The 14,325-nt window shown below is 49.0% G+C and overlaps 1 protein-coding gene across 1 annotated transcript; it reads right to left on the reverse strand.

Moving 5' to 3' along the window:
- Nucleotides 1-3,527: 3,527 nt before the first annotated feature.
- Nucleotides 3,528-13,576, reverse strand: MFNG (MFNG O-fucosylpeptide 3-beta-N-acetylglucosaminyltransferase). Its single transcript, XM_074901345.1, has 8 exons — nucleotides 13,238-13,576; nucleotides 8,011-8,059; nucleotides 7,379-7,481; nucleotides 7,133-7,286; nucleotides 6,577-6,662; nucleotides 5,054-5,219; nucleotides 4,430-4,515; nucleotides 3,528-3,594 (listed from the first exon to the last, which is right to left on the reverse strand). Exons 1-8 carry the CDS (start codon nucleotides 13,574-13,576, stop codon nucleotides 3,528-3,530), a joined length of 1,050 nt encoding a protein of 349 aa, XP_074757446.1.
- Nucleotides 13,577-14,325: the final 749 nt, after the last annotated feature.

Here is a 14,325-nt window from a genome sequence, read left to right on the forward strand (position 1 = left end):
GAAGGCTGCAACTTTAGCAAGAGGTCTGAGGAAAGAGCTGAAGACTGCAATCTGGGTACAAGTTGACTTAGATCTCACAGTGGCTTAGAAATCTATTTTTCTTCAGCAACAGAGTTGTTAAGAGGAGTTGGCACCAGAGATAGAAGCATTGTCTAGCATTGTTATTCTCTCTCCCCTTCAAGTCTTTAGCAACAACTGCAGTTTCCCACCTATTTCAAGTAACTTCTCTTTTCCCCCTGAAGAAAGGATAGTCATTAACATTTTTTTTGCACTGTCGAATAGGGGTTTCCTTATAAAAATTCTTCACAGCTAAGGGGAAAGTGAAGAAAGGATATTGTTAACTTGAAAGCCTCACTTAATACTTTACATTTCAAATACTGTAACTGCTTTTTTTCCCTTCCTTCTCCTTTTTCTAAATCTTCAGTATACAGCTTAAACATCATTAGTAGTGTTGGTTGCTATGGCATTGGGCAGGCGGAGATCTCTGAACTTGAAACCTTGAACTACACTTAACATACAACAGCAGGGTCATGCCAACACCTTTGACTTTGACCCAGTTTTCCCCTTAAAGGAATATAAAGACCACATCTCCATCCCTTTTCATTCTTGGGAGGTTTTTTTTCCTGCAATGAGAAAAGGGAGCATGAGATTGAGAAAGGGAGAAAGAGATATAAAAAAAGAGGAAAAAAAAAAACCAAACAAACCAAAACAAACCAATTTAATAGACCCAGTGGAACCTTTCCAAAAATTTTAACTGTCATATCAGAAAATCATGAAAGAGAATAAAAAAAAGACAGTCCCTTGAAAAGTTTCACGTGAGATTGTTTCTCATTTTCCCAAGCAGCTAAACATTTTAATAAACTAGGAAAATGAGACTGTAAAATCACAACATCTGACAGCAAGCCCCAGGGGTAGGAACCATTCCTGAAACTAATTTTAACTCAGGTTTTAATGTTGATCAGATTTCATGTGGTGAATGTTCCCTTAAGCTGTCTCTCTGTTCTTAGAGAAAACCTGGTTTCTTTTGTTGACTTCGAGAAGCTATTTTCTTTCTAGCGCATTGTCGTCACAGGCATAACAGGACTTTTCTGTCATTCATTTCTCTACAACCCAAGAGATGCCCTGCCCTAGACATCTCAACTGTTCTCGGTTTCCTTATGAGACAAGACATTTTCCACAGAAGTGGCACGTAACTGCTTCAGCAACAAAGTCCAGACTTAAACTGCTCCCCATGCAGCCACAGAAGGACTCTACCCATTTAACATCTGATTTTCAGCCATGCAAAAGGCACCAGGTCAATTCAGACCTGCTGAGGCCATGATACAAAGATTCCTGTTCCTCTGTTTTGCTTTTCTCCAGGGAAGTAAAGCTGCTGTTTCTTCTCTTTCTCTGGGCACATGAATTGCATTTTGGTTTTACTGTCACCAGGACATCTACACATAGGACTTTTTTTTAACTCAAAGTCTTGATGAACAACAGCTTAAAGTATGAATAGGGAAAAAAGAAGATATCCTGGAAGTGTAGATTTCTCTTGAAGACTCTGATTTCTTCTCACAGAAGCATTTTTCATCTTATGGTTGAATTCAAACCAAACCATTTGCCCTGTGAGGCATGACTTCTTTATGTTGCATCTTTGTCCAACAGTTGGGTGTCTCTGTTTTGAGCCACATGGTTCCTAGGGTTGCACAGCTGTGTGCTTTGCATGACTCAGGGAATGGTCACTGGCATCAGCTAGCCACTGTCCCTTCTCCAGATGAATTTCCAGTTCAAAGCCATGTTGTGCAAGAGAAGAAAGCAGGGGTCTCTGCTGCTTCACAAGCTGGTTAAAAGATGGTAAGAATGACCAGGCTGGAAAACAGCTGAAAGGGCTCCTGCTTTCTGCTTCTCCAGAAATTAAAGTGCTCATTCATTTCTAGATCCCCCATTGCAGAGCTGGAAGATCTTTCTGACACCTTTCCTTTAAACCTCATGTGTGCTGTGCAGGAGTTGCTGGTGCTTGGGGAGTGAGAGGAGGTAACAGGGTGGCCAGTTTTCAAAATGGTAGAGGCACAGTGATAGTTGCCTTGGTTCTTCCAGCCCACCAGCAGCAGGCTTCACATCAGCAGCATCAAAGCTGAGTAGCTCTTCAGAGAAAGGGCATCTGTCCTTTCATCTGGAGATTACAGGAATCTTTCACAGATCCCAGCAGTGTGTTTTGAAACACTCTTTAAAGAGAAATACCTGTTTGTGGCACCAACTGCCATTTAAAACAGTCTCTTTGCCTTGCAGCTTTCCCTGCAACACTCTCCCCCAGTCATTCAACCATGTGTACAAGGACAAAATGGTGCCAGAGTTCATTCAACCAGCAAGCAGAATTGCCCAGGTTTCATGCCAAGCTCTGTGCTGAGAAAAGAACTCTCCGCAAATATGCCAGAAAGCTTTTAACTTATTTGGGCCTGCTCCTTCCCCATGTTGCACTCAGCAGGAACAGCAGGAAGGCAGAAACCTGCTCTTAGCATCTGGAGGAAAGAAACACAGAGATAAAAAGCTCCTTGCCTGGCTGTTTCCATTCCTTCATGACTTAATTTTTTGGGGGCACAGAGAAGAAGATTATAAAGCTGTAACCTCTAATCCGCTTCTGAGCACTCCTTCTCCATCTCTTCCTTTCTCCTTTCTTTCAGCCAGTTCTAATCCTTTATGTCTCCTTTCTCACAGGTAGGAGTTGTAGTCTAATCTTAGACGACAGGTTGGTAATTAGAGCAAGAGATTATCCTGACTCCATCTCAAGAAGGTAAAAAGAAAGGAAAAATGCAATGCCATACAAGATCAAGCCTTCAATGTTCAGTAAAGGAACCATCCTCATCTCAGACTCTGTCTCCTCCTGGCTCCCCCACACCCTCTCCTTTGTCCTGGCAGAGGGGGGAATTCCTGATCCTTTGTACTTCCTGCCCATCTCCCCTCTGCTGAGCAAGGACTGTGCTTTTCCAGCACTCATTCAGCACAGAAATGATCACATTTTCCATTTCTATAGACCTTGACTAAGCAGAGACTCAGCCACGGGCCTGTGGCTAGGAAGAGTGGGTGGTGGGAAAAGCACAGGCAGATATGGAGGAGGAAGGGCTGCTCAGAGAAGCTGGAGCCATGGAACAGTATCAGCCTCCTCAGTTGGGCACTGGGTTACCCATACCCAGGGCCTTTCTAGTCCAGCAAGATGAATCCACAGCAAGCAGCAGCAGCAGGTCCCCAGCAGTCACTACCCAGTCCTTGATCTGCTCGGGAAGGCATACTGCTCCCATCCCTTGCGCACATCTGAGAACAGAGGGGAAGCACATCCATGTGTCAATCCTATGTTATCCATCTTTGGTACAGATCTCATCTTTTGTCCTGTGTCACTGGTATTCAGTGAGGACGAAAAAAGTCATCCCATAACCCCAAGACTACCATAGGAAAGGGGAAATTGGGAACAGCGAGTTTCTTCAGTGTCCCACCCCTACATGCACAAGGTAAATGGATGCCACTAGGACCCACTGTTAGCTGAGGCTCAGGCATCACCAGCCAACAGCCTGCAGGCACCAGGAGGTGTCAGGATAGAGATGACAGTGGAGTGATCGAAACCTGCTGGGGAGAGAGAGAAGGAAGGTCAGGTGACAGTTTTAACACCAGCACAGAGCTGGAGAATGGAAGACCTCTCTCTCATGTCCCATCCCACATCAGGTGCCCACCCTGTACTACAGAGCTCTAGCACTGGTTGTTCACCTCAAAATTTCTTTTCTCAGCAAAGCTAAGCAGCCAAGCCTCCCTCCAACACCTGAACCCAGCTCTGACCCACGTAGCCCACGCCCACAGCTCACCCTGATCACAGGCAGGGAGATGGGCACTGCATCATGGTACTATTGATTCTCTTTTCATTGCCTAGCTGCTTCCCACCCCTGCTATCTCCAGCCAGGAGCTTCCTAGCCATGCTCTGCAAATAACAACTTTAGGTTTGTTCACTCAAAGCAGAGAAAGCAAATCAAAGAACACTTTTGTTTGCAGTCAGCCTGAAGTGAACCTTTTTCTTTTTCCCCTTCAGTTTTCTCAGCAAAACAAAAAATGAAAAAGCAAGCAGAATTTCCTTTCTGGATTTTAAAAGAACATTTCTGTTCCTGTCCCAGCGGTAAAAGGTTAGCTTGTTCAGTCTCAAAATGTGAAATAAACAGCAATACTTTTGGCTCAGGAATTGTCCAAATAAAATGTTTTGGTACTCCTCTCCTTCCACTTATCCAAAAAGGTTTGCAAAATTTGTAATCATTCACACACACCTTAATGCTGCTGTGCCCCTCACCCAATAAGCCATGTAACTGCAAGGTTTCTGTCCTCTCTCTAGACCTCCTGCACCCCATTTGGCTGCTTCCCCCTCCCAGTCTGAGGGCTTACATGCAGCAACACCCAGAGCACTCATGCCCTGTACCTTGAGGGATCCTCTTGGGGTGAGAAAGGGCCACTGAGTTCAATAACATTGAGCTTGTTCTCAAAGATACTGTAGCTGAGGGTGACCTGCAAAGAGGAGCGGTAAGAAAGGAGCAGGGAAGATGAGGTGAGTTCAGGAGCAAGGAACTTGCTTTGGGTGACAGAAGCTCCCATTCTGGTTCCTTCTCTCCTGGCTTGGCCTCTGCCTTCCACATCTCTCCTGACTTCCTTCCCATGATGGTCCACTGTGCTAGTCCTTGCCTTTCCAGGTGCCCTACAGCCCTTGTTATCTCCCCACACAAGACAGACATGGTGACATGTCAAAGACCCTTCTCCAAACAATCATCATTTTTTCTTTTTCTTTTGCCACATCCCCCCACGAATGCCCTCAATCCTTCCATCAGTCCTCATACATGTGCTCCCCACCACTGACTCCAGGGTCGCTGTCACTGGCATTTGTGCTGCAGGCAACATCTGCACCTTATTTCAAAGAAGCATTTGTCAGGAAAGCCTCTTCCAAAGAGCAGACAATTGATTCAACCCACATCAGTGCCACCAACGGAGCAATGTGTCTGTAAGCTCCCCTTCACTTCTTCCTCCCTCGTGCTTCATCTCCCCTCCTCACCTGCTGTGTGAGCCGAGAGGCAGGGATGAGCTGCAGGTTTTCCAGGTGGGAGTGGAAGAGTGGATTGGGCAGCAGCTGCCCACCGACTTTGCACTCAATGATGTAACCCACAGTGCAGTCGTCTGGTAGACGGATGAGGTCTGAAGTGCTCAGGAAGTTCCTGCCACTGGAAAAGAGTAGGGTTGCATGGGTTAGGAAAAGGGTATGGAGGCATATAGGTATCCACTTGGGTGGGAGATATATGAAGGACTTAATTGAAAACCAGAATAAATCTTGGAACTAGGCAAGAAATCCCCAAGTCCCACCTGCGAAGACTTCAGAATGTGTTTGCTCTTTGACCACTCCCAGCCATGCTGTCCCACCAGTTGTTGGGTGCTGTCCCTGATACATATCTAGCTCCTCAGAGAGCTGATCCAGAGAGCTGGCAGTCTTTGCTGAGCTACTTTTCCACCTGTTTGCAGAGCTGCACTGAGTCCCTGAGGGGTAAGACAAACTAGCACAAGAGAAACAGTGGGACCACATAGCCAGGACCAGGAGGAAGAAGAAACAGGACCATCCCATGCAGCTTGAATAAGCCATCCATGCTGCAATGTAACACCACACGCTTGGCCATCCTTTGATGACAGGCTAAACCCAATTTTAAGGCTTCTGTAACTGGAAGCGACCACACAGCATGAAGTGCTGTCTACTATAACACCCCTCAGCCAGTTCAGATGTGTTTTAAGCATTTTCACACAGTAGTAGCAGACTTTATGCCAGTTTATGCATTATGTATGCATGACACTTTCATTTTACCCTAGATCATAGACCATCCTCCTGTCTGGGTCTACCATAAAATACATATCATGGGCTTCAGCTAAACCAGCCACCTGGTCTGGATCAGATCTGTCTTTCTGGGTATGCACAGATCTAAAGCCAGCACAGCCACTGCCTACCAGTGCATGTGTATATAGCCTGTGATATAACCTAGGACATCATGGAAAACATCTTGTAGGCTGGGCTAACAAGAAACCCCAGGATCTACCTCTGGTTCTCCATGCACCAAGCTGAGGAAGTGACAGTGGCCACTGTAAGAAGCTGAAGAGGGTTTGGACTGGGGGAATGGGAAATTAGCTCAGGAGTGAGGTACAGGAGGTTAGAAAGAGGCAGATTAAGTGGAAAGGAGATAGACAGACAGGGAAAGCACTTATGGAAAGAGCCAGAGGAAGCTGAAAGGGATGGGAAGGAGTGTGGGGGAATAACCAACAGCTGAGAGGAGCTGGGGAGAGGAGTATGTCATCCTACGATCATGTTTGCTGACATGTCTGCTCTTGCCTCTTTTTAATCCAGTGGCAGACCCACACACTACATCCTTTCTCCAGTCCCACATGCTTGCAGATGTGTAGCATGCGGCACTCTGCACCCTTGCAAACAACCTTGCAAACATCACATACACAAATTCATATCTGACACTGCCAGGAATTAATGTGCGGTGGTGTTCCTCATCCCCAAAGGCTCCCATACTCACCAGCTGCACAACTCACCTGGCCCATGGCACCATCTTGCTTGCCAGCTTGTGGCTGATGCAGAATCCAGCCCCTCCCGTGGCAAACCAGAAATGCACAGATTTCTGGAGACAAACAGCAGAGAAAATCAATGACAGAGGCTCAGACAATACCATACTCCCTGAGACAGGAATGCTGGAAACCCAGCTTTGATGCCAGGATAAACACAACCCTACTGTCACCCCAGACCCCTGACTACTGCCCAGAAGAAGAACTTGCCAGCAGTACAGCATAGATTTTGACCTCCTCATATTTGGAACAGCCAAGTTCCTGCTGGCAACAGCAGGTGGGCTGTCTAAGGCAGGCTTATCTCCTGGCAGACAGGTATCTAAAGGCACAGCAGCAATGTGGACTTCTTTCCCTAGGTAGACTGGATTGAGTCAACACCTATAACCATGTTCAGACAAGACTGGTGAGTTTTCAGCTGTTGCCTGTTGCTCTTGGTACCTGCTTCTCCTTGGGGTACATCTATAGCCAATGAGCTACAGCCCTAAAAACAACCCATTGGCCCCCACAGCACCACCATGGACTGTACCATCTGGTTGTTTGGCAGCATTTCAGAGGCCCAGATAGGTCGGTTCAGGCTGGGTTTCCCCAGGTAAATGTCCCACGTTGCAGAGTAAGAAGACAAGAGCTTCAGAAGGGCCCGAGGGTTCAGGTAGTTGTCATCATCCAAATGGCAAAACCAGCTGGGGGGAGACAGGAACAAAGACACAAGAGGTTTTCAGTAAGGAGGGAGCTTCTTGCTCTCAGCAGTCCTGCCGTGGCAGTCCTGTCTCACCTCCGGCCGCTGGCCAAGAAGGCATCAAACTCGGCGGCCATCTTGCAAGAGAGGGCTAGGTGACTGTGCTCAGCAGAGCAGCTGGTGAAGATAGCATGGTCACCTGCCGGGAGAGAGAAAGCTGTGGGTCAGGGCCATCCCACTTCACACAGTTATGGGGAGGACCTCCGAGTGGGAGGCAAGGGGTTTGTTCACAGCCAACCTCCTCGCAGCCCCCTGAACAAGCATCTGAGCCTGCAGTGATGTGGGCTCCATCCTTCCCCTTACCAGGAGATCAAACCTGGAGAAAGCCAAGCATCTTGGCCACGACTAGGACACGTGCCAACTGCACTTCCACCCTGCCCACTTCCAGCCAGGGTGTGGGGGCTGAAGGGCTCTCCCATGGGCTGCTTCCACCCACGGATGCTTTAAGGCAACCTGCCTCTAGTTGGCCACATGCCCCAGAGTAAGCCAACTAGACCAAATCATCACCACTGCAGCTTGGGGTCCTCCCATGGGACATGGCAAGGGGTGTGCTTCAAGAGGCAGTGCTGGCGTAGGAAAGCCAACCTTCATGCTGGACCCCCTCCCAAGGCTATGGCAGCTCAGAGGCTGAAGGTGGAGGGAGGTGGTGTTATAGGACAGGTCGTTACCCATTCTCCTTTTCAGGGCATCATCTTCTTCATCGGTGAAGACGTAGGTCTGGGGAAACAAGGGAAGGTTACTCTCAGGGCTGGAGCTGGTGCTGCTCCTGACCACCCACTCCTTTCTCCCCACAGCTGGACACACTTGCCATGGTCACCCCTCTTCATCCTCTGCTGCCATGTCCCCCTCCCAGGCAGCAGTTGAGCAAAGGGATGGCCACACTCTCCCTTCCTGCATGGGACAATCATCAGTGCTTGTATAACTTCATTTCCCCCCATCCCTGCCACCTTAGGAACAGGGAGAAGGGGACCTGTGGCATCAAGTGGTGGGGTGAGGGAGCCCTCGCTTAGGTGTTGGTGGTAGAAAAACAAAAGCACCTTGACTGAGCGATGCTCGGGTTAAAAGGAGAACATCTGTTTCTGTGTTAAGTGTGCACAGCCTCCTGCCGTTTCCCGCCTCCTCCTCTTCCTCCACCCCCAGGCCTCTCTAATCCCCCTTTCTACTATTATGTGGCATATCTCCCCCTCTTCAGGGCCAGGCAGGGATCAGGGCTGGTGAAGAAAAGCTTTCCTCAGGCAGAAAATGAGCTTTCATAAAATCAAAAAGGAGTCATGAGCCATAAACAGTCTCTCTACCAGCTGCCCACAGGGTGGTTAAACACAGCACCTGGGCAGGAACAAAGGGGATGAGGCAGGCAGATGAGAGGTCCAGGAGCCATCACTGCTCCCAAAGACTCTGGCAAGGAGACAAGAGCGTCTATGTCTCCCCACATCCACACAGCATTTGGGAGATATGCCCCCATCAGGAGGATGTGGCAAGAGAAATGTTCTGCACATGAAAAGAAGATAACGAAGGACCCTCAGAGACCACCTGGCTTGAGCAGAGACAGCAGGATGGGTTCATGATCTCAAATGTACACGCTACAGCAACTTGGTGAATTACCCTCCAGCAGCTGAGCCGCAGCAATGGGCCATGCACACATTCCTACCCGCCCCCCTGGTAAAGTCTCTTAGTTAAAACCACTTTCAAGGTGATCATGGGACAAGAAGCAATTAACTAAATATCAGGTAGTCCTGGCTCTGGGTCAGGAGACCATATCACAACCTTCAGGCAAGGCAGGGCTTGTCAGTGGCACAATTTCCCTCACCAGCAAGTCAGAGACAGAAATTTCCACTATAAGCAATATTTCATCTTAAGAAAAAAAATTCTGAAACTGTTGAAACTTTCTGACATTTTCAAAAAAACCCACAAACGTTGCTGGAAATTACTTGTTTATAGATATAAAACCGACTAGAAATCATGTGTCTAATAAACATCATATCTGATTGACTTAAAATAGGAATATGCATCTTTTCCCAGATCTTCTACCTGTGAAATATTCCGAGGTTCCCACTTTCCTCTTGATGCATGGTGGGAAATGTGTTTTGCAGACACCCAACATGTTTCTGTGGGAACCCAAGGATGAAGTAACATGTCCAAAATAACTGGGAAAAGGGGGCTATGAGTGTGGGGACTAGGCAAATCTGATTTCTCTGGCTCTCCCAAACTCTGATCTCTATGGCACACCTGGCTACAGTACTCCAGAGGTGCCCTGGCCCTGTCCTGAGGGAGATCACAACAACACAGGCAGCTGCCTGCATCCTTGTGTCTCCATCCCTTACATCCCTGAGAGTGGGTAACCTGGAACAGCAGCTGCTGTTGGCATCCAAGTGACCACTGCCATGTGTCCCTCAGCAAAGTCACACACAATGGCTGGGATGGGAAAAAGAGAGAAGGACACTGGCTAAAACCTGCCCAGTTATGCAGGTCTTTCTCAAGGAGACATCAGACACTGTTGTCCATACTAACGGAGAGATTCAGAAAGTCTCTCTGGCCATGCTGGATCTATTCTCCCTGCTGGGGACATGCGAGCAGAGGAACACCTAGTGTCACTTGTGCCCCTGCAGGCAAATGGGGTAGACAGAATCAGCCTCCCCATCATATTCACCCTCCTGTTCTCCACCAGAACATCTATGGGGCAGGATCTCCCATTGTGGTGCCTCAGTGCAGTGAAACTGAGCCAGGATGGCTATCAATGCTACTTCAGGGCCTGAGGAGGGATGCAGCATGGAAAGCATCCCTCCCTTCTGGAGTGGAGAAGATGGCTGGGTGGGAAAGGATGTCTGCTGGATGGCAGTGCAAGCAGCGATATGGAACCACTGGTGTGAAACAGCTTTTGCCTGGCGGCTCTCTGTGAACATAAAAGCCCATGCAATGGATAAACACTAGACCTTGAAACCTCCACATCCCAAATTGAGAAAGTAGTCTAGCAAGAAAAAAAACAGGAAAAGGGAATAAAGACGTGGAATCTGACAATCCAGGGCCACATTCATCTCACAGGCTCTCAGGGTATCCCTTCTCCAAGAAGAAACCCCCTCCAAAATGCAAACAGCCCAGCAGAGTTATGGTTGTGTCCAGCCCAGAGAACACATTCAGAATCTACAGCATGTTCACAACATTGAAAACGTGAAAGTCAGTTCAGGATGGGTTTCATTTCAATCAGTTGGGTGTCTGGGGGGGTTTCTGAAAGGAGGGGAGGTGCTAGAATCAGTTTACCAAACAAAACGTGATTTCAGACCAGAACTAGACTTACCTACATCAGAACTACTGGGGACAAGAATGTATTCCACCCCAAGATGCTGTCCAGCCTAAACAATCATCAAAACTGACACTCCTGTTTAGACTGAACCTTTTCTGAGGAAAAAGTCTTTCACTGAAATGACTTCCACATCAAGCTCCAGTGGAAAGTTTGCTGTGGATCAGTTCTCGAGAGGCAGAGCATGGTCCAGCAAAGAGTGCCCATCTCGCACTTACTCACCTCCCACTAACTGCATATCTTTTATTCTGTTTAAACAGTGCAGTTTCAGGGAAAATGTCTCTCTCTCTCTTATTATCTACCCTGACAGAGTCCAACATAGAGGACTTTTAATTTGGCTCCCATGAAGCCCATCCTAGCCATAAAAACCACAGCTGTTCCTGCCTCCTGTTACAGTCACCTAAGCCTGACCTGGGAGGTCTGGGTTGCTTCCTCCGGGAGGACGTCATGCAGGTAATCAGCTCTGAAACCAGGCTTGGCATCAGCAGCACAGTCAGCTACTAAAATTTCACCACTGGCCACCTGCAGTGGAGGACCCACCAAATCGGTCTCCAGCCATGAGTAAGTGCAAGACAGCAAGATGGTGGGTCAGGCCTAGGCGGAGGCAGTCTCTGCACATCAGCACTTCGTAGACCAGGATATCTCCAATACTGGCTCTTAAAGCCTACACCTCTCCCTAAAGATGCAATAATAGGAGGTCTGGCGCCCTATCCCTGGCTCCACAACAATTAAATGTCCTTTGCAAATTGAGAGCTCTTATTTTAGCTAAGCAAGATTTCTATATTATCGATTTGTCAAACCTCCAGAAAACCCCTCCAGCAGCAGTATATTTAAAAAAAAATTTTAAAAGGCTTTTGACTTTCATGTAATTCTCTTTACCTCCCTCCCTGCCCCCACTCCCCTGCCTCCAAGACCATTTAGTAAAAAAGCAGAAGAAAAACATGGAAAACTGAGTAGGGGGGAGGAGAACACTGAGTTTGCAAGAGAAATAGGTAACAATGAAAAAGCACTGTTTAAAAGTGACAGACACTCCCATTCTACCCTTCCTATTCCCCTGCTCAGTCTTTGAAGCTTTCCTAGAGGCTGACAGCAGCATGGAAAATTCAACGCCTCTTCCTAGGTTTGGACATTGTTTGCCTGACAAACAGAGAGCATCAGATGAATCTGGGGAGCTAGTATCTAATTTCTGTCATTAGCAGAATGGCCAGGCACCTCTTCTTCTTTGTCAAATGCCCAAGGAGGGAAAGGGGAGCTGCTCCTTAAAAACCCACTCCAAAAGCCCCAGCTGCAATATCTTAATGTCACTGCAGCCAGGAGGTTGGGTTTGGTTTCTCCAAAGAGCTGCTGTGCTCAGGTCAGGCAGAGAGAAGTGCATCTGGAGGAGGAAGCACGGCATCTCAGATGCTGAGAGACACACACAGACAGGAGAGGAAGTGTGCTCAAAATAGGACACAGCTTCCTGTGACAACCGCAGCAGACCAGACAGTTGCAGCACCATGAAGCGGAAAACCACCCTTACCCAGAAAACCCTGCATTGCTTTAAGTGCTCTCCTACCCAATACCTCCACCCCCGCCCCCCTTTCTTGCTGAGGCCTGAATTTGTCTTCTAGGTGCCTATCACACACAGGCAGAGGCAAAAAAAAAACCCCACCCTTTGGGGGCAGCCACAGGATTTCTCCTTTCTTGAGGACCAGCTCAAGAGGGAGGGAGAAAAGTACCCAGGCTCTGGGGATTACTTCTGCCCACCAGTAAGCTAGCCTGCACAGCACCACCAACGTGGTGTCCCACCTCAGTTCCTCTAACAGGAAGGAAACTCTCCAAACTCTGCTTTAGCAAAGGGTGGAACCATCAGACCCCCAGTAAAAAAAAATACTTTAAAAATCAAATTCCCCCACATCCCTTCAAGATCATGCACGTGAGGGAATCTGCCCAAGGAAGCAAGGTATGGATTGTGCTGATGTGCTGGGAAGTGACCTGGGCTGCACTCTTGCTGCACACCAGGGGGTCCTCCAGGTCCTCCTGCCTCGCTCTCCTGCCCGCAGCACCACACCATCCCAGAGCGAAGGGTGCTCAAGCGCAATGTGGCCATCATGACTTAGGGCCAGGTGGAGCCGCTCAGCTCAAAACCTAGCAGACTCATGTGCACGAGGAGGTAGAAAACCACCATTTCATACAGATCCAGGATGGTCTGTGCTCTCAGTGTGATGTGGCCCAGGCAGTCTGCAGCCCTTGGTCTTACTGGTTAATAAAAGGAAATTAAATCTGTTAAACCTCAAGCTGAAAGATTCAGGCTTAGGTTAGAGGCAGGTGATGCCTGCTAAGAGCACTTGTACTCCCAGTCTTCATGGGGAGAGCCCACACAAGCTCTTCATCCCCTCTGTCAGCCTTTCCCATGAAGCAGCTACAGCTGAAACATTTTGCTGGGTAGCATCCCCCTTTCCACGTGAACAGAAGTTGAGAATTAAGGGAAACAAGGTAAGGTACTGGGTGGGACTGCAGTGCTCAGCTTCCCCTTCCTTTGGCCTTTATCACCCCAAATGTCACCCCGTCCCTGCCCCATTACCAAACGCCCCCTCTCTAGTCTGAATCCACACACTCACCTGCTCTCTGGCCTGGGATATCCATGTGTCCAGGAGCAGCTCCATCCTGCTCTGGTGAAATCTTTTGGTTGTCTTCACAGCTATGAAAATGTCCTCAAGCGTCAGGTTTCCCTCAGTCCTGTATCCCTCTGGAGAATGAACTTGCAGGTCCTTCTGCCCCCTACCACCACCTCCCTCTGGGCTTGCTTTGCTCCATTGCTCTGTCTTCTCTGAACTCCCCTCCCTGAGCCCTGGGTATCGAGCTGTTTCTTGAGCCCCACGGTGCCGCACGGAGAGGAGAGCCACGCTGACAATGAAGACTGCAGCTCCAGAGAGACCATGGATGAGCCGACGGCCCATGGCTCCCAAATTGTCCCCACCACAGCCAGTATCCTACTGAATAAGGACAACCTCTGCCTGTACTTCCAAGTGAAGCTGTCCACCCTTCTCGAAGCTTCCGAAGGGGTAGGACCAGACAAGAGTGAGGTCTGAATAGGATGTGGCCAAGGAATAGGGTGGGTGAAGACCAGAAAGCTGAAGAGACAGCAGCCCTGAAGGGTACTGGTGAAGCTGGGGAAATTTCCACAGATAAGAAGGCTTGATGACCCAGCGAGGCAGGTGCACGTGATGGGAAAATACTGAGACGACTGGCAAGTGGCTGGCACAGTCTGCCAGGAGGAAAGTGAGCATCCCCACTCCCAGCAGAGAGGCCGAGGGTCCCAGGCTGGGGGTCGAGGGGGTGGCAAAGGAGATCAGAGCCATCGGTGGGATGTCTGGACCGAAGGCAGAAGTTCCCCAGAAAACACCAGCCTGCATATCCAAGACGGAGGCTGCGTGGTAGAAGCCAGCAAGGGGCTGGGCGCCATGCGTGTGGCGGGACGGTCTCTCCACCTGCTCCCTCCGATGCAGCCCGCTCTTGCTCCCTGCCAGACCCAGCCCCGGCCCAGGTCCCTCCTCCGGGCATGGGGCGGGGCGCCGGCCCCGGGGGAGGAAGAGGAAGGAGGGTGGAGGATGGAGAGGGGGCGGCCCTGGCTCTGACACTGAGCTTGCCTCACCAGGGCATCGCCAGGGACACCTCCAAAGTGATCAAACAGCTGATCTGGGAGAAC

The sequence above is a fragment of the Athene noctua genome, chromosome 3 (genome assembly GCF_965140245.1).
Source record: "Athene noctua chromosome 3, bAthNoc1.hap1.1, whole genome shotgun sequence".
Taxonomy (NCBI): Eukaryota; Metazoa; Chordata; class Aves; order Strigiformes; family Strigidae; genus Athene; species Athene noctua.